General features: G+C 37.8%; 1 protein-coding gene across 11 annotated transcripts; it reads left to right on the top strand.

Annotated features, from left to right (window-relative positions):
* The first annotated feature begins 615 nt into the window (after positions 1 to 615).
* On the top strand, positions 616 to 23,371 carry LOC103500871 (protein ROS1C). 11 transcript variants are annotated; one of them, XM_017047406.2, is made up of 20 exons: positions 616 to 714; positions 1,047 to 1,416; positions 1,893 to 3,575; positions 3,685 to 4,095; positions 12,904 to 12,994; positions 13,073 to 14,462; positions 14,572 to 14,646; positions 14,778 to 14,862; positions 14,942 to 15,044; positions 15,122 to 15,190; positions 15,321 to 15,357; positions 15,438 to 15,520; positions 16,193 to 16,648; positions 16,837 to 16,873; positions 16,962 to 17,025; positions 17,751 to 17,890; positions 17,966 to 18,031; positions 18,160 to 18,274; positions 18,359 to 18,397; positions 19,188 to 19,812. In XM_017047406.2, exons 2-20 carry the CDS (start codon positions 1,137 to 1,139, stop codon positions 19,334 to 19,336), a joined length of 5,373 nt encoding a protein of 1,790 aa, XP_016902895.1. In that variant the 5' UTR covers positions 616 to 714; positions 1,047 to 1,136; the 3' UTR covers positions 19,337 to 19,812. The 11 variants fall into 11 exon arrangements, 10 of the variants coding, with proteins under 10 accessions (XP_016902895.1, XP_016902893.1, XP_016902894.1 ...); XM_017047404.2 differs by having other exon boundaries at positions 653 to 801; XM_017047405.2 differs by lacking the exon at positions 616 to 714 and adding an exon at positions 717 to 844.

Below are 23,371 nucleotides of genomic sequence, written 5' to 3'. Positions count from 1 at the left end.
TGTTTTTATTGTCCTATCAATATTTACCAACAAAATTGAAACTATTTACAAAGTATAATTAAATTTTTGTTAATAATATTCTGTAAATAAAATGTTTCTATATATAAATTATAAAGAACTAGTTTTTTAAAAATAAATAAAAAACCTATTTACATTATATAAAAAAATCTTTAAAATACAAAATCCATTACACTCATTTTTCTACGTAGATATATTATTTGTCAATTTTAAAAAAAAAAGATTTGACAACTTTCTAAAAAAATGATAATTTTTATATAACAAAATAAACTAAAATATTTATAAATATCACAATATATCGTACATTATACTAATATTTATATATACATATATGGATAATACTGATCTCTTTAATATTTAAATTATACATAAATAATAAACCTCCTAATTTATTTTTAAAATAAAAGATGTTAATTTAAATGTGTATTTTAAAAGTCTTATAATTTTTTTCAAAACATATTTCGACATTTTATCGATATTTTCATAGATCTCAGACTTTGTGGTTATCTAAAACTAATTTAACTGTCACAGGACAAATTATTGAATGGAGGGAGTATAAAAAATTGTAGCCGTAGAGGAGGAATAAGTGGGACTAACAAAAGTTATATATATTTCACCGGCAAAGTAAGTTGTCGGTCAGAGTGAAAGAAACTAAAAATGGTGAAACTGGAAAGTAGCTGTTCATGTTAATGAAAAGTGTGAAAGTTCACAAAGCTCTCTTTTGCCTTTCTCTTTTTATCTTCATTGTTTCTTCTTTCTCTATCAACTGTGCTTTCAAATACTGTAATTTCTACTACTTTTATCGTTGATAATCATACTTAATCATGTATGTATGTTTGCAAAGCATGTTTAATGTTCTAATTATCTTGGGTTTTTGTTTTCTTGCTTCTTTTGTTCATTTTCTCTTTTAATTTTTGTTTTTGGCCAAAAAAATCCTGCAAAATGGAGAATCCTCTGTTTGAGTTTCATTTTTCACCGAGAAGATGATTGCATGCAACAGTACTAAAAATGGTGCGAAATTTTTGCAGGATTTTAAAGGGGCGAACGGAACATTGAATTACAGCTTCAAACTGAGCAATAATTGTGAGTTTTTGTTTGAATCAGTTTGTTTGGAGGAAATGAGTGTGGAAAATCCATGGGTTCCTGTGACCCCGGTAAAGGCCGTTTTGAGAAGACCATCGCATGAGGAAGAAAATCAACAGAAATCAGATGGGTCTATTGAAGAAACTGAAGCTGAAGGTGAAAAAATAAATGCATGTTCAGATACTCCTAATTTGGTGACTCTAGACAATGGGGAAATTTTGGTGGTGGATTTGAGTGAGATGAAAGGGGTTCAGAATGAGGCAAACTGTTGTTCTAGTTCTTCTTCTTTGGAGAAAGTAGAGTCCATTTCACAGGGTAAGTCTTGCTAATTAATGAATCATCCTTCGGCTTGATTACTTTTGATTTTGATTGATATTTCAGCTTCGGTAAGTTACATCACTATCTGAGTGATTTTGAATTCTTAAACCAATATCATTGCAGTTAAAATTGACCTTACCCCAATTCATAGGGATTTTTAGTGGGTGAAATGGCTTGGGCTTATCGCAACTGTACATAAACATAGCAGAAATGTTTGTTTTAGGATCATTAGTTATGACATGGTAATATTTCTTTCATCAATCTGCTTCTGTGCAGTAGATTTGTGTTGCTATTTGATGTTTTCAGGTAATGTAATTATATTGTTTCATTCATGATTACAGAAGCAAAAATGAACCAGAAATGGATGGCCCTTTTCTTAAATATGTTTTTGATTCATTAGAAACATACTTTTTCCTTTTTAGATGTCCGGAATATTTTTTTGACATTCTTTCTGGACCATGAAATCATATCAGGTGAACTTTCTAGCAAGACTATCCCCCATTTCGTACCCCCAACACCAGATAAGAGGACAAATGTGGTGCTCAAACAGGTAGTTGATGTTCAAAGCACACTAGCAGGAGAAACAAGAGATGAGGAAGGCCAAGAACAAAATTGTAAGACTGTCAGTAGAAGAACAGATGAGGATGGCCTCCAGCAGGATGTTTTTGAGCTAGTCTTGGATCCATCTTGTGCTTCGGTGTTAACACCAATTAATACTGACAACTCTAATAAAGATATTGATATCACTGTAAAAGAAATAACCAAGTTGAAGGAACATAAAAGAAAGCACAGGCCCAAGGTAATGGAAGAAGGCAAACCAAGAACATCTAGTCCAGCTAGTCAGGGAGCTGCCAATTCTCAAGAAAACGTGAGAACTAAAAGGAAATATGTCCGAAAGAATGCAGCCAACAAATCCCTGGAAAACCCTCTTGAACCAGGAACTCTTGATCCAGTCACCCCAGCTGGTTCTTTGGAAAATTCAAGAGGTCTAAGGACATACACTCGAAAGCGTGGCGTCAACATAATAGAAACAGGCGCATCGACTGATATGGAAGAGCGAAAGCGGGGTAGGAAAAAATGTTGGAAGAGTTTAAAATTTGACAATGAAGGAAAACAGAAAGATGAAAATTCTTTGTTCGAATCTTCATCCAACTCTTCAGAATCTTTGGCTCATATTTTAACTACTGGAAGTTATCGATCACATTCAGTACTGAAGCATTGCAATGAAAATGACGCAGTGTTCAACCATGGACAAGCTGACATGTTTGATGACCCAAATCCTTCAATGAAGCACCAACCAGAAGGTTCGAAATGCTTTTCTGAAAGCCAGGCATCGATTGTTGATATACCAATTGAATATAGCTCTTCCTGGATAAAACTTCAAAGTAATTACCATGAGAATGAGAGAGGGATGGGAAGGATCAGTTCAACTAATCATTTGTTATCAAGTTCAGAAAATCTATTCTGCAGTAGTACAACCATCTCAAGCGAGGGAAAAGAAGCAATGGGTTTAAAGAGAAAATGGTATCAAAATATCAAACAAGATGATACCAGGAGTTTTGATTTACTTGAGGAATTTTATTCGATTTATGGGTCTCAGATGCCACAAGCAGAGTACTTTCCTAAAGAGAATTCTGATAAGGTGCAAAATTTTGGCCCATCTAGCACATATTTTAATATTACTGGACAAACATGCAAAGTAAGTAGCTTAAAGGAAAATTCTTGCACATCAAAAGCACAGTACTGGCTACCTAGACCTCAGAACCACAGTTTATTCCCAAGGATACATGAAGGATCAGCGAGTCCCAATAAATTACAACCCTTTGAGTCCAGCTTGGCCACAGGCCAGATGAAGATGACACACACAAGATGCAACGCTCAAGATCATGTTTGGACTTTGGATTCATGGTCCCATCATTGCAACAGGCAGTCAAAATATTCCCACAAACAACCACTGGCAGTTACTGATCTTCAAAGAGTTGAGAGTTCTCACAGACATCACCCATCCTCAGGTGCCGAAGTTGACAAGATCAAGATGCAAGGAACAGTGTTGAGGGAAAAACAAAAAACTCTTACTTCTTACAATATGGATGGAGCAGAGCAGCATCCAAAGCTTGCTTTATACAGTCACCGCAAAACTTCCCAATTTCCTCCAGGTTCATTCATCAGAACTCCATATATTCATCAATATCAACTATTGATACATTTTGTAAAAAAAAAGTTCAAGGGAAAGAACTTTTCCTAATAAATTGCAGTGTCATACAGGGTCTCTTTCAGAAATAAATTCAGGATCGAAGCTTTCTACCAATGCCATGGTTGAGGAAATGAAGATGCTAGACATTAACAGAGAAGGAAAAATATCATTATATGAAAAACAGAATGAAATTGTAACTTACGAGATGCAGAACCAAGAGCACAATGCACTTGTTGTGTATAGAGGAGATGGCTCTATAGTACCATTTGAAGGTTCTTTAGATCCTGTCAAAAAACGAAGACGATATGCCAAAGTTGATCTTGATGAAGAGACAGTTAGAGTCTGGAAGCTATTAATGGACAATTCCAATAAGGAACTTGTTGACGGATCAGATGAAGCTAAGGAGAAATGGTGGGAGGAAGAAAGAAGTGTTTTTTCTGGACGAACAGACTCATTTATTGCAAAGATGCATCTAATACAAGGTACAGTTACATACTCAGCATCCACATGTTGCAAGGTTTCAAGTTTTTTCTTTGTGAGGGAATTAACTGGAAATCAATTTGTATAAAATTCAAAATTCTGAAAATTTCCATGCATGTAAGCATCATTCACCATCTAATATATTCTGTAGACGAAGAGAACCTAAAGGAGCAGAGTTTTATCCAATACAGCTTTGTATAACACCTTCATTCCCAACCCTAACCCAGCCCTCTTAATTTCATGATTGATAGCTAGGTTTCAAATCCCAATTGGATAATGTTGTGCATTGTACTTCTCAAGAAACTTGTCAATCACTGAGATGTAGGACTGGCCTGCACTACTTCTCGTTGAATGCACGGTAGTCTAAACGGCCCTACTTTGTTTTTTATTCTTAAACAGAAAAAATAGGACTTGGAATGGACAAGCCCAACTGCCTATACTGTCTTTTTCACCGGTACTTTGGAGATTTGGAGGGTTCTCAAATGGATTTTTACAGTCTCTATTCCTAGTTTCTGACATCACCCAATTTTAAACTCTCATTAAACCTGTTGTAAGCCTTCTGTGTTTAACCTATAAAAAGGCTTCCCTTGTACATTTTTAAATCAATCAAATAATGTTTAGTTTCATAATAATTAGTCACTAGTCTGGAATTAGAATTGTGTCTGGTGGTGATGTAGTTCACACTCAAAAGAGGGAGATTATCGGTCCAGACACAAATCATGTTGGAACAACCGCAGCTATGGACTGCCTACAGCATCACCTGTCCCCTACTCGTGTTTGCTGTCAGTCCAGTTCTATGTGGGAGACCAATGGAGAAAGTAAGAATAACGATTAGAACAAGTTGACATAGAGGTTACAGAGTGGATTTTAAGAAAATTATCATCTAGTGTTATTGTTAGAGTTAGTAGGGTTTTTGCCCTAGAGTATTTTTGGAAAGAATAATATATAAGATTTTATTTCCTAAATATTTACTAGATCTTTTCCTTTCTTATTCCTATTGTACTCTATTTATTCTCCATTTGTACCTATTGTATTCAGTTCATAAGAAAAATAATAAAAACTAAAGTATCGTGGTTTTTCTCCCGGTTCTCGGGTTTCCACGTAAGTCTCGGGTTGTTGTTAATTGCTTTCAATATGGTATCAGAGCAAAGCAATAACGAAACCCTAGAAAATAACCTAGGAGAAACCCAGATCGAAACTGAACCCGTCACTGCTGCCGCCGCCATGGAGAAACTGCTCTAGAACCTACAGAAACCGCCGATCTACCCAATGGGAGTGGTTCCGCAGCCGTACGTGCCGCCGTCTGACCAGAAGGTGATGCACGCGCCGCCGCCATTTCACGTCACCGCCCAACCCATTCCCTTCTACGCGCCGTCAGATGTCCAACCGTCAAACCCCTCTGGCCATCCGCATCCTCACACGCTGCCTATAAGCTCCGGACAGCAACCTTCAACCGTAAATCTGTCAAATCTGTACAGTAAGCATCCGCTGTACGTTGACTCTTTACAGCAACCGCTGTTTTCTGGTAACATAATTGATCAACCTCAGAACAGATCGGACATTGAAGCAGGCAAATCTTCGACGCATTCCAAACCAACCAAGTTGCCGATGTATTCCAAGAACCCTGTAACTTCGTTCCCTAATTTACCGTCAAATTATATAACTAGCTCTTTGGGTTCGTCTACAGGGAATTTTTCAGGAGAAAAATTGAATGGTCAAAATTATTTTTCTTGGTCCCAATCAATAAAGATGTTCCTCGAAGGTCGACACCAGTTCGACTTCTTAACTAGAGAGACTGTACGTCTTTCACCAGGAGGCGCCTTGGAACGACTCTGGAAAGGAGAGGACTCACTTATTCGGTCCATGCTGATTAATAGTATGGAACCACAGATCGGTAAGCCTCTACTATATGCAGCCAGAACAAAAGATTTATGGGATACAACTCAGACCCTTTACTTGAAACGACAGAATGTCTCTCGGTTATATACACTGCGAAAACAGGTCCATAATTGCAAACAAGGGACCCTGGACATAACTACCTATTTTAACAAGCTCTCTCTCCTTTGGCAAGTGATGGACTTGTGCAGAGAGACAGTTTGGGACACACCAAATGACAGTACACAATATGCTAAACTTGAAGAGGCTGACCGTGTTTATGACTTCCTTGCAGGACTTAATCCTAAATTTGATAATGTTTGTGGTCGTATACTCGGACAAAGATCTCTTCCCTCCCTAATGGAAGTTTGTTTTGAAGTCCGCCTGGAAGAGGATCGCACTAATGCCATAGGTGTATTGACTACCCCTACTATTGACTCCGCTGCCTTTAGCGCTCGGTCCTCAAATCATGACAGTGACAAGAATAATGGAAAGTCAATTCCTGTGTGTGAGCACTGGAAGAAACAATGGCACACCAAGGATCAGTGTTGGAAACTTCACGGTCGTCCCCTAGGAGGTAAGAAACGGTCCTCCAACGAGAAACAGAACTCAGGACGTGCCTACATTAGTGAGACTACCCTTGCTAGCACTTCTCAATCAATTGATCCTACTGCAAGCCAGATCAAGACTCTGACTCTGGGTGCCATTGCTCAGTCAGGTATGCTCCAGTCCCTTGGGCTTATTAGCGTTGATGGGAAGAATCCCTGGATCTTAGACTCGGGGGCTACAGATCACTTGACAGGTTCTTCGGAACACTTTATATCATATGCCTTGTGTGCCGGTAATGAAAAAATCCGAATAGCCGATGGCTCTCTAGCTCCGATCGTTGGCAAAGGACAAATAGTTTCCTTTGACGGTTTTGCTCTCCAGAATGTTTTGCATGTCCCTAAACTGTCTTACAATTTGTTATCTATAAGCAAGATCACTCGTGAGTTGCATTGTAAAGCTATTTTCTTACCTGAATCAATTTATTTTCAGGACATGAGCTCGGGGAGGACGATTGGCACTGCCCGGCATAGCATGGGGCTTTACATCCTTGATGATGATACCTCATGTAGTAGTTTGTCTAGGGTTAGTTTACTGTCATCCTACTTTAGCACTTCTGAACAAGACTGTATGTTGTGGCATTTTCGACTGGGCCACCCAAACTTTACATATATGCAATATTTATTTCCCCACCTTTTTTCTAAACTTGATGTCTCTTCTTTATCTTGTGATGTGTGTATCCGGGCTAAACAACATCGAGTCTCTTTTCCCTCACAACCATATAAACTTACACAACCGTTTACCCTCATCCATAGTGACGTTTGGGGTCCTTCCAAGGTCACCACCACCTCGGGAAAGCGGTGGTTTGTAACTTTCATTGATGACCATACCCGTCTTACCTGGGTCTACCTTATCACAGATAAATCCGAGGTTCCATCCATTTTCCAAAACTTCTATCATACTATCAAAACACAATTTCATACAAAAATTGCAATTCTTCAAAGTGATAATGGTCGGGAATTCCAAAATCATAACCTTAGTGAATTTCTAGTCTCCAAAGGAATTGTTCACCAAACCTCGTGTGCCTACACTCCTCAACAAAATGGAGTGGCCGAACGAAAAAAACCGTCACCTTGTGGAAGTAGCCCGTTCACTTATGCTTTCCACTTCCCTTCCATCATACATGTGGGGAGATGCTATTCTTACAGCCGCTCACTTAATCAATAGAATGCCTTCTCGTATCCTCCACCTTCAGACTCCCTTAGATTGTCTTAAGGAGTCTTACCCCTCTACTCGTCTTGTTTCTGAGGTTCCTCTTCGTGTGTTTGGGTGCACCGCTTATGTCCATAATTTTGGCCCTAATCAAACCAAATTTACCCCTCGGGCTCAAGCCTGTGTGTTTGTTGGGTATCCCCTTCACCAACGCGGTTATAAATGTTTTCACCCGCCGTCTAGGAAATACTTTGTCACTATGGACGTTACTTTCTGTGAAAACCGATCCTACTTTCCCGTTAGCCATCTTCAGGGGGAGAGTGTTAGTGAAGAGTCTAACAGCACCTTTGAATTCGTTGAATCTACTTCTATTACCGTGTCTGGCATTGATCTTCATCCCATAATCTTACCCACAAACCAAGTTCTCTGGAAAACATATTACAGGAGGAGTCTCAGAAAGGAAGTTGGGTCCCCTACTAGTCAACCGCCGGCTCCAGTCCAAGATTTCAAACCTCCTTGAGACCAAGGTATGGAAAACCCTACAAAACCTTGTACTGATAATACAATGAGTGAGAATGACAAGTCTGATGTTGCTGTTCTTGAAAATATGGAAGAAATGAACCGTGAGGATGAGACTGAGGTTAGAATAGAAACCAGTAACGATGAAGCTGAACAGAGTCATACAAGGAAACTTGATGAGTATGATCCCTCCCTTGACATTCCAATTGCATTGAGAAAAGGTACCAGATCATGCACTAAACATCCCATTTGCAACTATGTTTCCTATGATAATCTCTCTCCACAGTTTAGAGCGTTTACAGCAAACATTGACTCTACCATAATACCGAAAAATATCTACACTGCTCTAGAGTGTCCTGAATGGAAGAATGCTGTTATGGAAGAGATGAAGGCTCTTGAAAAGAATAGAACTTGGGAGATCTGTGTTCTACCCAAGGGACATAAAATTGTAGGATGCAAATGAGTATTCTCTCTCAAATACAAAGCAGATGGTACGCTTGATAGACACAAGGCAAGGTTAGTTGCAAAAGGATTCACTTAAACCTATGGTATTGACTATTCAAAAACTTTTTCTCCAGTTGCTAAATTGAATACTGTTAGAGTCCTGCTATCTGTTGCTGTGAACAAAGATTGACCTCTATACCAGTTGGATGTTAAGAATGCCTTTTTGAATGGAGACCTTGTGGAGGAAATCTACATGAGCCCCCCACCAGGATTTGAAGCCCAATTTGGTCAGCATGTGTGTAAACTCCAAAAATCCCTATATGGTCTGAAACAGTCTCCGAGAGCATGGTTTGATAGATTCACTACCTTTGTCAAGTCCCAAGGGTACAGTCAAGGGCACTCTGACCATACTTTATTTACAAAGGCTTCCAAGACAGGGAAGATTGCTATTCTAATAGTTTATGTGGATGACATTGTTTTGACTGGAGATGATCAAACAGAATCAGTCTACTAAAGCAGAGAATGGGTGATGAATTTGAAATCAAAGATTTGGGAAATCTGAAATATTTCCTTGGAATGGAGGTGGCCAGATCTAAAGAAGGTATTTCCGTGTCTCAGAGAAAATACACCCTTGATTTGCTAACCGAGACAGGTATGTTGGGATGTCGTCCTGCTGATACTCCTATTGAATTCAACTGTAAACTAGGAAACTCTGATGATCAAGTTCCAGTTGATAAAGAACAATATCAGCGCCTTGTAGGTAAATTAATTTACTTATCCCATACTCGTCATGATATTTCCTTTGCTGTGAGTGTTGTCAGCCAGTTTATGCAGGCTCCCTATGAGAAACATATGGAAGCTGTTAACAGAATCCTGAGATACTTGAAAAATACACCCGGTAAAGGGTTGATGTGTAGAAAAACAAATAAAAAGACCATTGAGGCATATACTGACTCAGATTGGGTAGGATCTATTATTGACAGAAAGTCTACGTCCGCTTATTGTACCTTTGTTTGGGGCAATCTTGTAACTTGGAGGAGTAAGAAGCAAAGTGTTGTGGCCAGGAGCAGTGCTGAGGCTGAATACAGAGCTATGAGTCTGGGAATATGTGAGGAAATTTGGCTCCAGAGAGTCTTGTCAGATCTTCATCAGGAATGTGAGACACCATTGAAGCTTTTTTGTGATAACAAAGCCGCTATTAGTATTGCTAACAATCCAGTTCAACATGATAGAACTAAACACGTTGAGATTGATCGGCATTTCATCAAAGAAAGACTTGACAGTGGAAGCATATGCATTCCGTACATTCCATCAAGCCAACAGATTGCTGATGTTCTTACCAAGGGGCTTCTCAGACCACACTTCGACCTTTGCGTTAGCAAGTTGGGACTCATTGTATTTACGTCCCAACTTGAGGGGGAGTGTTAGAGTTAGCAGGGTTTTGTCCTAGAGTATTTTTGGAAAGAATAATATATAAGATTTTATTTCCTAAATATTTTCTAGATCTTTTCCTTTCTTATTTCTATTGTACTTTATTTATTCTCCCTTTGTACCTATTGTATTCAGTTCATAAGAAAAATAATAAAAACTAAAGTATCGTGGTTTTTCTCCCGGTTCTCGGGTTTCCACGTAAGTCTCGGGTTGTTGTTAATTGCTTTCAATAGTATATGAAAGGACGGGAAGAAGAAAAGCATCAGCCATGCAATAAAAATAAGAATAGTATTTTCGTTGGAGGGTCCTCCTTTCTTCCTTCGTGTATTACTTAATAAGTTGAAGGAGGAGCTCCTCCAACTTTGCAAGTCTACTTATGCTTGTGTATGTAGTCCAACCAATTGGACAACATATAAATAAGTCTCACCAAAGAAAATTAGAATACAAGAAGGCAATAGTGGGGTAGCACAAGCACACCAAATAGGATGATAATCTTTGGAGGGCAAGGGAACCACAGTGTGAGATAACCGATGAAAATACATGCAAAAGAAAAGGAGAAAATTATATAAAAGGACAGTGAACACAAGGAAAATTTTTGAAGCTTCCACATCCAAAATCAAAACAACCAATCCTTATGCTAAATTTGCAGCTGGGGGATGCTTTATATGCGGCAAAAAAGGCCCTGATGAATGTCCCCAAATAAGACAAATAGCATTTATGGAGGTAGCCTAGAAAGAAGTAACAGAAAATGAAGAAGAGGAGAGAGTGGCATATGGCGACCTTACTTGAACATGATCTGTTCTTTAGGTTGTACATCTGCGTCCTTGGCATATATAAAACCCAACAACGGAGATCAAGTATATTGGGTGGTAAAAAATCCTCCTATCATCAATGTTTGGAGACATATCCTCCAAATATTTCTACAATAGCATGTTACTATTCACTATGGACATAAAACCATATTGATTTTTCTTTTGGTTTATCAAAGAGGCTTTGTACCATTGGATACAGTTGTCCTCACTTATATATCCACAATTATCCTCTTATCTAGCTAGGGATGGACTTCGGTTGCATTTCAACAATATTCCCCTCGAACAAGGGACTGTTGAGCCTTCTTTGAAATAGTCATCTATCAGTTTAGCTTTATCCAAGCCAACTCCTATAGTCCATTAGAGCTTTGCCCACAAATCTCCACCTCGACTACGTCTTCTAAGGTTCACCACTTCCTTGTTCAGCGCTCAAGGATTCTAGAGACATGGCTAAGTCAGGAGCATGACTCTAATACTTGTTTGTTGTTTGGGAGAATGACCATTCAAATATCTCCACAATGGTATGGTATAGTACATTTTGGGCTTAAACCCTCATGGCTCTGATTTTGGTTTCATCTAAAAAGCCTCATACCATGGGAGATGGTTGTCTCACTTAGATACTCATGGTCATTCTTATCTAGCCAACATGGGACTTTGGTCGCACTCAATGATAAGTAACTAGAGACTAAACCCAGCCTGAATAGGAAAACAAAATCAGATAAAAATTAAATGATAAAATAGATGTTCTGAAAGAACCCTTCACTCCATCATCCCACACTAATGATTTAATTTCATCTTTCTATGCTTGTGGGTATCCCTAGGTGGCTAGGGTCTAACATTGATGGGTGATGCACCTTATTTTGAGGATTTCAGCATGGTCGTTTGTTCTTTGTGGTGGCAGCCCTTGAGGGCACAAAACGACTTTTGGGGTTCCGGCTGAGCAATTCTTCCACTTGAGGTATGTCTCCATCTGTCTATGTACTGTCAATGCCCCCATGTTCTAGCGTCACCTCCTGTCCTTCCTTGCAAATAGCACTAACCATCTTACTTTTAGAGGCACAAGTGAGTGCAAACAGAGGGATTTCCTTGTAGTCCCTCCCTTCTCTCCAACTTTGGACGTGTTCCGGATTTGCTGCTTAACTGCATGTCTCACATCCTAAGGATTATTTTATAGCTTCCAAGTTCACAGGGAATGAAATCCACAAGAACTTCTAAACTAGGTTATGTCAGCTAATTATTCCCTTTCAAAGAAGCTGGTCATCGTGGATTAGCTAGACTGTGCCATAAAGTTGTGAGGAGCGCTACAATCAATCATCTGAATGACTAATCGTCCCTTCAGAGTTCCAGTTTGTTCTGTTGTGTGGGGCAAAGGTAATTCCATTGATGGAATTCATAGACATTTGACAGCTCTGCTACTTGGCTGTCTCCCCCTCTCCATGCCTTCCCCACAAGAACTGGTTCTCTCTCTTCTCTTTCATTACTTCCTAAGCTGGATAAACCTACAATTTCCTATTTTTGCATCTGTGCCCACCAATAACTTTTTCTCACACAAAGCATAATCTCCCTGTCCCTGTTGAAAGAGCGAAACCCCATCAGTAATCATATCACAATTTTTTCCCACTGTACTTTGTTGCTGTGGTTCCACGTCTCCTTTGGTGCCAGTGCAAGCCCCAGCTGCTGGCTGAAGTGTGTGGCCCACACTTGATCCGTAGTTCAATCTTCCTTGGCAGGAAGCTAATGTCTTGATCCATATTTCTTCTCTTCCTTTTTTGTGTTTTTGAGTGTGGAGGACTCCATTTAATAAGTTGCATCTGCCCCTGCCAGCAGAACTTGATCAAGAATGTGCTAGAAAAAAGAAAAGCTCAGAGATTAGAAGGTGTACCTTTTGAGTAAACCAATTGCAAGGGGAAAAAATACTCATTTTCATCGTTCTTCAATTTTTAAAATTTTAACATTCACACAATAATTTTACAGGAGACAGAGGCTTTTCCCAGTGGAAAGGATCAGTTTTAGACTCGGTAATCGGAGTTTTTCTCACTCAGAATGTCTCAGACCATCTTTCCAGGTGAACTATGGTTTTAGCATGCAATAAAACAGAATATTTAAAATATCTTCTGAAGGTTTGCTTGTTCCTTCCATACAGCTCGGCATTTATGTCACTTGCTGCACGTTATCCCTTAAAATCCAATAGCCTCCACAAGTCAAGTGTTGATGAACAGACAAGTTTAATCCTCAACGAATCACAAGTTAATTTGCGCCAAGCAGAAGATAGTGTAATATGGGCAAAGCAGATTTCAGATCAACCAATTTGTAAACAAAGTTGCACGACCATTTGCGAAATTGACCAAGCCGAAGAAAATTTTCTGACCAGCAGTGATTCTTCAGGAAGTAATACTGCTGGGGTTACCTCTATGCGTGGATACCAGTGCTCAGTTACATCTTATAGTAGTAAAAAAATAGGCGAATTGGAAGATAGAAGATTGACAACAGAAATTAATACGACAGTAGAAGCATTTTCTTCGGGAGATGAGAAGACTGCAGATGCTGCTATATCATCTCAAATGTCCGTTGTTCCTGAGCATTCTATAAATTCCCTTTGTCCACTATCAATTGAAGATAAAATACCCTGCTTGAAAAGCAACTGTGGAAAAGATCTGTCATCAAAAGATATATGTGGCAATGGGTCTGCTTCATCTGTGGAGGTCAAACGGGTTATAGAAACAAATAAACTTAAGTCAGACTTTAAAATTGCCGGTGCTACTGACTCATCGGATGATAGTACGTCTGAAGAGAAGTCTGTTTGTCAAAGAGAACACGATGAAATTCCAGATTCTCCGAAAAACCATTTAAAAGAATCCCCTAGTCAATCAAGTAATCAATTGCAGAAAATTTCAAACTCAGGAGGTACAGAAGTTGAGTGCTTTAAACTATGCAGAGAAGTTACTCCATTTTCTTACGTATACAAAAGACGGGATGTATATCATACTAATGAACGTTCACAGACACTTAATTTGGTATCCCAAACTACAGTTGTCAACACCAACAATGTTGAAGCAAAAAGACGTTGTAGGGAATTGTGCAGTCTTGATCAATTAAGTGATCACAATGTGATGTTCCAGTCTGACGGAAGATTGATTCAAGTACCCCATGGCATCAAATCACAGACTTCAATGAGCCACTGGAACATACATCAAACTCTACCAAATTCTTTGATAGATAATTCTCTTGATCCTACCAGCTGGAAGACAGGAGAACCGGCTCAAAATAAGCATGATCATTCACTTAGTAGCGAGTTCAATGATCCAAAATCAGACATTCTTAAACCAAACAGAGAACGAGTTAAAAAGGAAAAAAGAGTTGGCGTTGATTGGGACAGCCTTAGGAAACAGGTGGAGGCGACTGGAAGGAGAGAGAGAACTACAAATACAATGGACTCACTGGATTGGGAAGCCGTAAGATGTGCAGATATTGATGACATTGCTTACACGATCAGAGAACGAGGGATGAACAACAGGCTTGCAGAAAGAATTAAAGTACATCTTTAACTATGAAAATGAAATTCAAATTCCTTGGCTAAGCATCTCAGCTTTTCAAACTGCAGTTAGTTAGTTACTAGGCTTAAAATTATTCTAATTTGAGCAGGATTTTCTTGACCGTCTGGTGAAAGATCATGGAAGCACTGATCTTGAGTGGTTAAGGGATGTTCCGCCTGATCAAGTAAAGTAAGCTTGTTTGTTTTTAAATTAAGATTGAAAGAAGCTGAACTCTTGAACACTGTTTCTTTCGTATTGCAAAATACTGTTTGAAAGGTACTAAATTCTTTAGGCTTTTTTATTTCAAACATATAGAGAGTATTTACTCAGCATAAGGGGATTGGGATTGAAAAGCGTGGAGTGTGTACGCCTTCTTACTCTGCAGCAAGTTGCTTTTCCGGTAAGTCCAAATGAGTGGTTTTTACAATGCTGCTAGAACAGATGTAAAGGCCTACAGTTTTTTTACTTTCTCCCAACAGGTGGATACCAATGTTGGACGCATAGCTGTAAGATTAGGATGGGTACCTCTTCAGCCACTGCCAGAATCACTGCAACTGCATCTTTTGGAGCTGTCAGTAATCAGTATGAGAACTTGTGTCTTAAAAGTTTTAGAAGTAGTATGCTATTAGAACACTGAATAATGTTTTGTATCCTTGCAGATACCCAGTTCTTGAATCCATTCAAAAGTATCTCTGGCCTCGACTGTGCAAGCTTGACCAAAGAACATTGTAAGATATTCCCTTTATATCCTATTTGATAGATTTGTATTTCTTTTTATGATTTTCCAGGGGCGTCAATAGAACAAAAATCGATCATCAATACTGGTCCCTTAACTGACCTTTAATGTTATGGTCATAGGTATGAGCTGCATTACCAAATGATTACTTTTGGAAAGGTAATTATTTTTCAGTGTATTGTTTTCTGATAAGTTGTCTGTCATACTGGAGATGAACCAAGCAGCATCCTCTGGTATAGGTCTTCTGCACAAAAAGCAAACCAAATTGCAATGCTTGTCCAATGAGAGGAGAGTGCAGGCATTTTGCCAGTGCTTTTGCGAGGTTTGCAATTCTCTCCTCTTTGGATGAGTTAGATATAGCCTGTTTGATGTTTTAATGTTATGGGCAAGTTCTCCCAGCCTTTTCCTGAGTGTGCTCGACTTGTAATTTTTTTGGACAAAATATATTTTGGTTTTGAGGTTATTGTCTATTTGCTTCTTAAAGTTTTAGAATCACACTTTAGGACCTGACGTGTGAAAATGGCTATAAATGGTCGTTGCGTTAAAGTTGTTTGTTGGTCAAGTAATAAAAAACTATGTTGTGTGGTGTCCAATTTTAAATGGTGCGATAAATTCTTTTGATTTTATCTTATGTGAAATTATTTTTTTCTTTTCCTTTTTTTTCTTCTCATATTATGTTAAATAAATCAATATAAAATTAGGTTTTAAGGTTTGGCTTTTGCAATATAGGTTTCAAGGTTTTCTATTTCTCTTCCAATAAATCACAGGTGCTATTATCAGCCTGTTGTTTACAAGCTTATGTTCTCTCATTTTTCTTATTTTTTTCATTTGTTTTACCATCGTTTTCAGTTTAGGTTTATATTTTAGCTTGTTGGCTCAATTTCTCTTTACAACCATTCAAGTAAAATTGGGAGAAAAAAGTAGTTGAGAAAATCCTTGCTCAATATAAAATATAAGTACTGACAAATCAAGTTACTAAGTGACATTAATGCAGTGCGAGGCTTTCACTTCCAGCGCCAGAAGAAAAGAGTTTGATCAATGCAAGTGAAAGAAAAGCTGATATAAACCAGGCCGTAGTTGTTCATCAACAACCGTTGGCTCTCACTCAGGAATCAGAGCCAATTGAAAGTAATCAGCAATTAATCAGCGTGAAATCTGGAGGAAGTAACAAGGATCCTATTATTGAAGAACCAGAGACACCGGAGCCAGAATGCCCACAGATTTCTGAAATTGACATTGAGGATACTTTATACGAAGACCCTGATGAGATTCCTACCATAAAGCTTAATATTGAAGCATTCACTAAGCACGTACAGAATTACATGCAAGAAAATATGGAACTTCAGGAAGGTAGCATGTCAAAGGCGCTTGTCCTCTTAAGTCCAGAAGCAGCATCAATTCCCATGCCTAAGCTTAAAAATATCAGTCGACTGAGAACAGAGCATCAAGTGTAAGTTCACAATTCCAAGTTCTAAAAGATAAAATCGTTAACCAGGAGATGTCTTGTCAGATAAAGGAGTAACTGGAGAAACGAAATGGTGTTGAAATATTTTGTGAATGTGGAGAACAATTGTTAGATTTACTAGTATTACTATCAATTCCTGAATCAGGCTATGATTGTATTTTACCATCATGCAGTTATGAACTTCCAGACTCCCATCCTCTTCTAGAAAAGGTTAGTTACTTCTACATCTTGAAGCTGAAGTGTTGATTCATGCTGTGCTTAAAATTGTCTGATTGTTTTAATTCCTCTGTAATTACAGTTACAATTGGAGCGGCGCGAACCTGATGATCCATGCTTCTACCTTCTTGCCATATGGACACCAGGTAAAAATAAAAATTGACTAACATGCTGTCCAGACTCTGTCAGAAGATATTAAAAGAATATTGAACTTATTCATCAATGTTCTCTACTTTAACCAAACAATTGTATACAATAATTCTGCTTCATTTCAATAGACTTTTTGAGGACAAGTGGAACAAAAAGGTTTCTTATGTGAATGGTATACATGGATTTAAAGAACTTCTTTTGTTACCACGGCCTTTCCATGATTACTTGAAATTGATTTAACTCACTTAGGTGGAGTCCCCCTTCAAAAGAGAGCTTCCCCTTTTCTTGTGATTTATTTCACTTAGTTGGACTCCCTCCTTCTAAAGAGAGCTTCCCCTTTTCTTGTGGACTTGTTTTTTTTGTGCCCATGTAATCTTTCAATTTTTTCTTGACGAAAGTAGTTTTTCTAATATATATATATATATAGAGAGAGAGAGAGAGTTTTTTTTTTTTTTTTTTTTTTTTTTTTTTTTTTTTTTTTTTTTTTTGTGATGGTTCATCTCAACCCCTAAAGTTGAGGTTGGTAGTTTTTTTTTCGGCATGGAATATATATTTATTATTATTAAAAGAAATGAGTTCAATTAGGTGGAGATGGAATCATCGATTATCAAGATGTTAATTGGTGCCTTATCCACCAAGTTATGCTCAGATTAGCTGGTGTGGATATATTTATTTATACATTTTCTATCCCAATAAAATAAAATGGTTGTTGTTTCATCAGGAGAGACAGCAAATTCTGTTGAACAACTACATACGCATTGTAGTTCTCAAGAAGGTGGTGGACTGTGCAGAGAAAAAGAAGGTTTCTCATGTAATAGTGTTAGAGAAGCTGATTCCGAAGTGGTTAGAGGAACACTTCTGGTGAGGGGCCGCTAATACACACAATTATCCCCATAATATCTGACTAAGCTAATAGCTAACCAATTGCAATGATAGATCCCATGTCGAACAGCAATGAGAGGAAGCTTTCCGCTTAATGGAACTTACTTTCAAGTTAATGAGGTAATAAGGAGTTCTAACATGGCTTTATTATTTCACATGAAGCACTAACTTTAAGTATTGCGATGTGCATGAATGTTGTTTGTGTAGATACGTGAAGCCAAACTAACAGTGAACTCATCCTTATGCAGGTATTTGCTGATCATGATTCTAGCCTTAACCCAATTGATGTTCCTAGGAGTTGGTTATGGAAGCTCTCAAGGCGGACAGTGTACTTTGGAACATCCATACCAACAATATTCAAGGGTGTGTATTGTAAAAGGCTATGGTTTCTTTATCATTTCTCTTTTAGTGTCAGTGTCTCTGAGAAATGCATTTTTCATTTACTAGGTTTATCGACCGAAGAGATTCAAGGCTGCTTCTGGAAAGGTAACAATATCTAAGTCTATAGAAGAGTCTTTTGGAACTTTTTTTGATAATTAGGAGGATATTTAATCAAATTCATTGAATTTATTTCCTACAAAGTGAAAGAAGCTCAAAGTTTCCAATGCATCATACATGCTTATAGACTAGTTGATTAATTTGACAACTTACACTTCTCTTTCTAACATCGTTCCTAAACTATATGTTGGGATATTTGGGGGGAGAGGAATGATAGGGTGTTTAGAGGGAGGAAAGAGTTCCTTGGGAGTTTTGGGATTTGGGTAGATTTCAATATCTCTTTGAGCTTCGGTTTCGAAGCTTCTTTGTAATTATTCTTTAGGAAACGTTTCCTTTAGTTGGACCCCCTTTCGGGGTGTTTTGTTGGGCTGTTTTTATTTATGCCTTTGTATTCCTTCATTTTATTTTCCTCAATGGAAGTTGAAAAAAAAGAAGAAGAAGTAATTTCTTGATTGTTTTTAGGTCTCAAAATTTTGATGAAAATATGATTCGACATCTGTGTTTTACAACTCATTGACGTGTTAAAATGATATTTGGTTCTCAATCTATAACTTCTAAAATTGGTTCTTTTGTTTAAAAAGCACCTCTCATAGAATCATATGTACTTTTAACTTCAGTTTCATCTGGCCAACTCCAACTGTTGTACCTACAGTTTCTTGTGGCCAATGAAACACACCACTGTTTAATCCCCCAAATTCCACGTTGACTAAACCACAACCAAGTAGAGTGTCAAGCATCCAAAGGAAAACTTTTTTGATCGAGTTGATCAAACTTCCAGGGGCTCTAGAGTCAGACTCACCCAATCATCCAAAGACAAAGCCTTCTCCATTTCACTGCATTGGAGCTCAGAGCGATGATCATGGATACTTTCAGTCCTCTCTTGCACTTTGCCACTTAAACAGAATTCTTCAAGGAACGAAGAGTTGATGATCATATTGCATGACTCGAAAAAAACAATCAAGAATGGCTACTCAATAGAGTTAATTAAGCTCGACTACAAGTCTACAATGGAAACAGTCAGCATATTGATCCCTACAGGTGAACAAAGGAAGGACATATTGGTCCCTGCAGGAGAACAAAGAAAGAGCCTTGCCATATTTTACAAATTAAATGTTGCAGCACCCATTAAAGGCAGTCACAGAGCCACCTACAAGGAAGTTGTTCTTAATACCAAAGTGTAACATGTGGAAGAAATCAGCACAAAAGAAAGAGAGAATCTCTTTGAAAGAACAAAACTTTTATTAAGAATTTACAAAGGTCGACACCTTGAGACACTCGACCATTTTTCACTCTAAGTTTCTCTCTGACTCTCTTGTTTTTCTTTCATCCTCTCTTTGCTCGTTTTCTTTACAAATGGAGATGCAACTCCTATTCATAAGTGCGAGATCTTGAGTTTAAGCTAAGGATTTTTCTGAATTTCTCTTGGATCTATACTATACTAGATATCTCCAATGTCATTATCACTATCCAAAGGACTTCTAATTCCTTGGATCCTAAAGAAATCCTAGGTTATTTCTAGAACATTTCTTATAATATATTTATTTACATACTTCTAGATAAATCTAGAAATGTCTTGTAATTACACTACGTTAGATACTTCACGAATCTTCCAGACTAGTTAGTGTCTTTTACTTCAACAAAACATGCCACCAAAGAGAAGTCCGATGAACAAAGCTGTCACACCCCGCCCCACACACGCCCTAGCTTGGTATGCGAGACATGGTGCGACTTGAGCATCCTTGACGCTTCTAAACGTCAAAGACACTCAGTCTTCAGTTTCTTAAGCTTTGCTTAATTGCCTCATGACCTATCTTAAACCTAACTTATACCTTATAAAAAATCTTTACGCGATATGCAAACAAAACGTAGAGAAGATAAATCAAACTAAACTTTATTAATCTTTATCCAAGTAATTACAACAGCTTTACATTTAAAAACATAAATACAACAATTTTAAAACTTAAGCTAAAACCCCTTGGCAACCTTCTCGCCTAGCAAGTCTCCCAACTTTCCCTACTTGGCCTTTAACGTCTGCTCCCTGAAAGATGAATTTTAAAACATAAGTCCATGGACTGAGGGAGGTTTTTAATAAATCCTTTTTGCAAACATCTTTTATAAACTTTATTTCGCCAAACAAATCAAAAACATTTAAATCCATCTTTACATATAACATCACAATTTCATATATAAACATTCATTTCGTATAACGCCCATTAGTTACCAACATTCCTTTCGCCAAGGATCCTAAATCATCTTCTACGCTAGGTTACGTAACTTTGCGTTTAGACTACTGTAACAACAGCATCTGAGGATATACAAATTCGTCCTTGTTGTCCAGGCTGCTAAGTGTAACACGTTCCTTTCAACGTATTAACCAGAATCTCATCACCATGTAGCCCCATACACCTATGGTGACCTTTACTCTTTATGGCACATAAAAATAGCTCATTAAAAGGAAGTAACCAATGGTTTAGAAACCATTCATAATCATCTCTTTAAAACATTTGCAATGGAAATCATTAGTTCAAATCAAACATAAATAAGAACCGGAAATCATTTAAAAACATTTAAGAAGAAAACACTCACAACAGAACTTTGCAAATAGTCTTCAAAACGCTTGGTTTAAAATACTTATCTAAAATTTTACTTCTTTGTTCTTAATTTAGGTGTACTAATATACTCTCCAGGGATGAAACGACAATGCAAGGATTTGAACGCATGACCTCCCCCTGGACCACCTTCTTTAATACCATATTAAACCACCAATTCACCCAAAAACTTAAGCTTGTGGTTGAGGGAAAATTTAATTATATATCACTAACAGTACCAAGGAGGAAAAATTGTCACGATGACGGGTTCAGCATTCTTACATCCATCCAAATGAACGTTAAAGCAAAGATCTTGGGATCATTCAATGGTTGGCAAAAAGTTGGATCCTACCAACTCCATTACTCATCTTGAAACCACTATGAATACTACAAATAGTACCCTCCTAGAGTGGATGGATCAAAGTTTGCGACTTTCCTGTTCATAGCGTGGTGACTTGAACGGATGGATATCATGGAAGTCAACCTGAAAGTGGAAAATAACGAAATAGGTTACTTCCTGCCAAAATCAACTTCTTCATCTTCCTCAGCCGTTTTTATTTGAGATTCTCATAATGGTGTGGTTGTCTAGCGAAACCTCCGACCATAAAGAGCCGAAAAAATGAGACAAAAAGAATCTAAGACCTTAGGCTTTTATCCTAAAAGAGAAGGCGTTAAAGAATGACTAGTTTGATCATGAGATATCAAATTTGACAGAAAAGGAGGTCAACATATCCATTCAGGCTCCTGCAGACCTACCACATGAAAAACTCAAGCTTAATGTACTTTCACTGATAAACCATCATCTTCACCTTCTATGGGCCTTTCTCGTAAGTTGTACTCTACCTTCTACCTCCACAAAACCTTGCACCCAACTAGTCGCAATTGGTTCCAAGGTTTATTTTTTATGCTTCAATAGTAAAATATTTTGTCTTTGAAAATTTTCCTATAAAAAGAATTAGGTTTAAATCTTATCTTGTTTCATGAACTTAAAATCATTCTATTTTCTATTTTGATTCCCAAACGTTGAGGTCATTTTGGCCTGCTTGAACTTTTAAGAGAATCTTTTCAGTTTCTGCTATAAAGTTTTCGTTAATTGTCCAACATATAGATAATATAGGATGGGTATTAACACGCTAACATCAGCCATGCATGTTGGCTAAGATAGAGGTATTGAGGGGACTGATATTGGGTGGCTGAGTATTGGGAGCCTCTTTAGTTAATTCAAGCTACAACTACATCAGTGTGGAGGAGAAATATGAGTTTGGTAAATTAAACAGGGAATCCCCACACAAAAATAGGTTTCTAGTTCCCGAAAAAGTGGGCAAATGGTCTGAATGCTGACCTTGGATACTTAAAACTAGACGAAAAAATGTGCTGCAAATTCAACCGAGTCACTTTGGTTATGAGGCCAAATGAATCAATTAACTGATAGAGTTATGTTCGAGTTTTCATGAGACCATTAAATTATGTTGGAATCACCTGAAGCACTAAGCGCATAGCCCTGGAAGTGGCCAATCCTTCTTTCTCTAAACCTTGGTGTGCCAGAAAATAGATATTACATTAGAGCACCCCCCCCCCCCCCCCCCCCCCCCCCCCCCCCGAAAAAAAAAAAAAAAATTCACCACTCTTCTATCCACGCTCAATTCCTAATACATCCTCTTTCATATATAAACAACCCAACTTCAATAAATGAAAATATAACATAAACCAAGCACGACTGAATTGAAACAGCCTAAATCCGAGTACCTTTAACGTTTGGTATTAAAGAAAAAAGGAATAACACATTCTCTAACCAGAATCACAACTGTTAATTTACTGACATCCGAGAAATTGGAAAGATAAGTTTGAAGAAGATAGAAGTATGAGGAACATCCTTATAAAAAGTATAAACTTTCCACAACCCAAACAGCTAGTTGCCTCAAGTCTACTTAAATTCAAGACTTCCTCTGAAGCTATACAGAAGAGGATAATACATTTCGTATTTCTCACAAATGAGTGACGACAATTTGCAGGTTACGTTTGTGTAAGAGGTTTTGATCAAAAAACAAGGGCACCTCGTCCTCTGATAGCCAGATTACATTTTCCAGCTAGCAAGATGACTAGAATTAAAGGTAAGACAGACAACCCAGACGGTAAGTAGATCAACTTGTGTAAATTTGTCAAAAAGCATAACCCATAAATTAGGAGTGTTCTATACCAATCATCTTACTGTCTATCCGTTGTCTTACCCTTCGACAGCAAAGTCCATAGTGACCTGCTTCTCTGTAGAAATTGGCAATAGATCTAATCAAGTTGTATTTTGTATTAATTTAGTCTGTATCAATAACATGAATTACCTTCGGTTTGGGTAATCTATTTACTTCTAGCATCATCA

This window comes from Cucumis melo, chromosome 8 (genome assembly GCF_025177605.1).
Source record: "Cucumis melo cultivar AY chromosome 8, USDA_Cmelo_AY_1.0, whole genome shotgun sequence".
Classification (NCBI taxonomy): domain Eukaryota; kingdom Viridiplantae; phylum Streptophyta; class Magnoliopsida; order Cucurbitales; family Cucurbitaceae; genus Cucumis; species Cucumis melo.
Note: the sequence above shows the minus strand (reverse complement) of the source record. Positions and strands in the feature narration are given on the sequence as shown.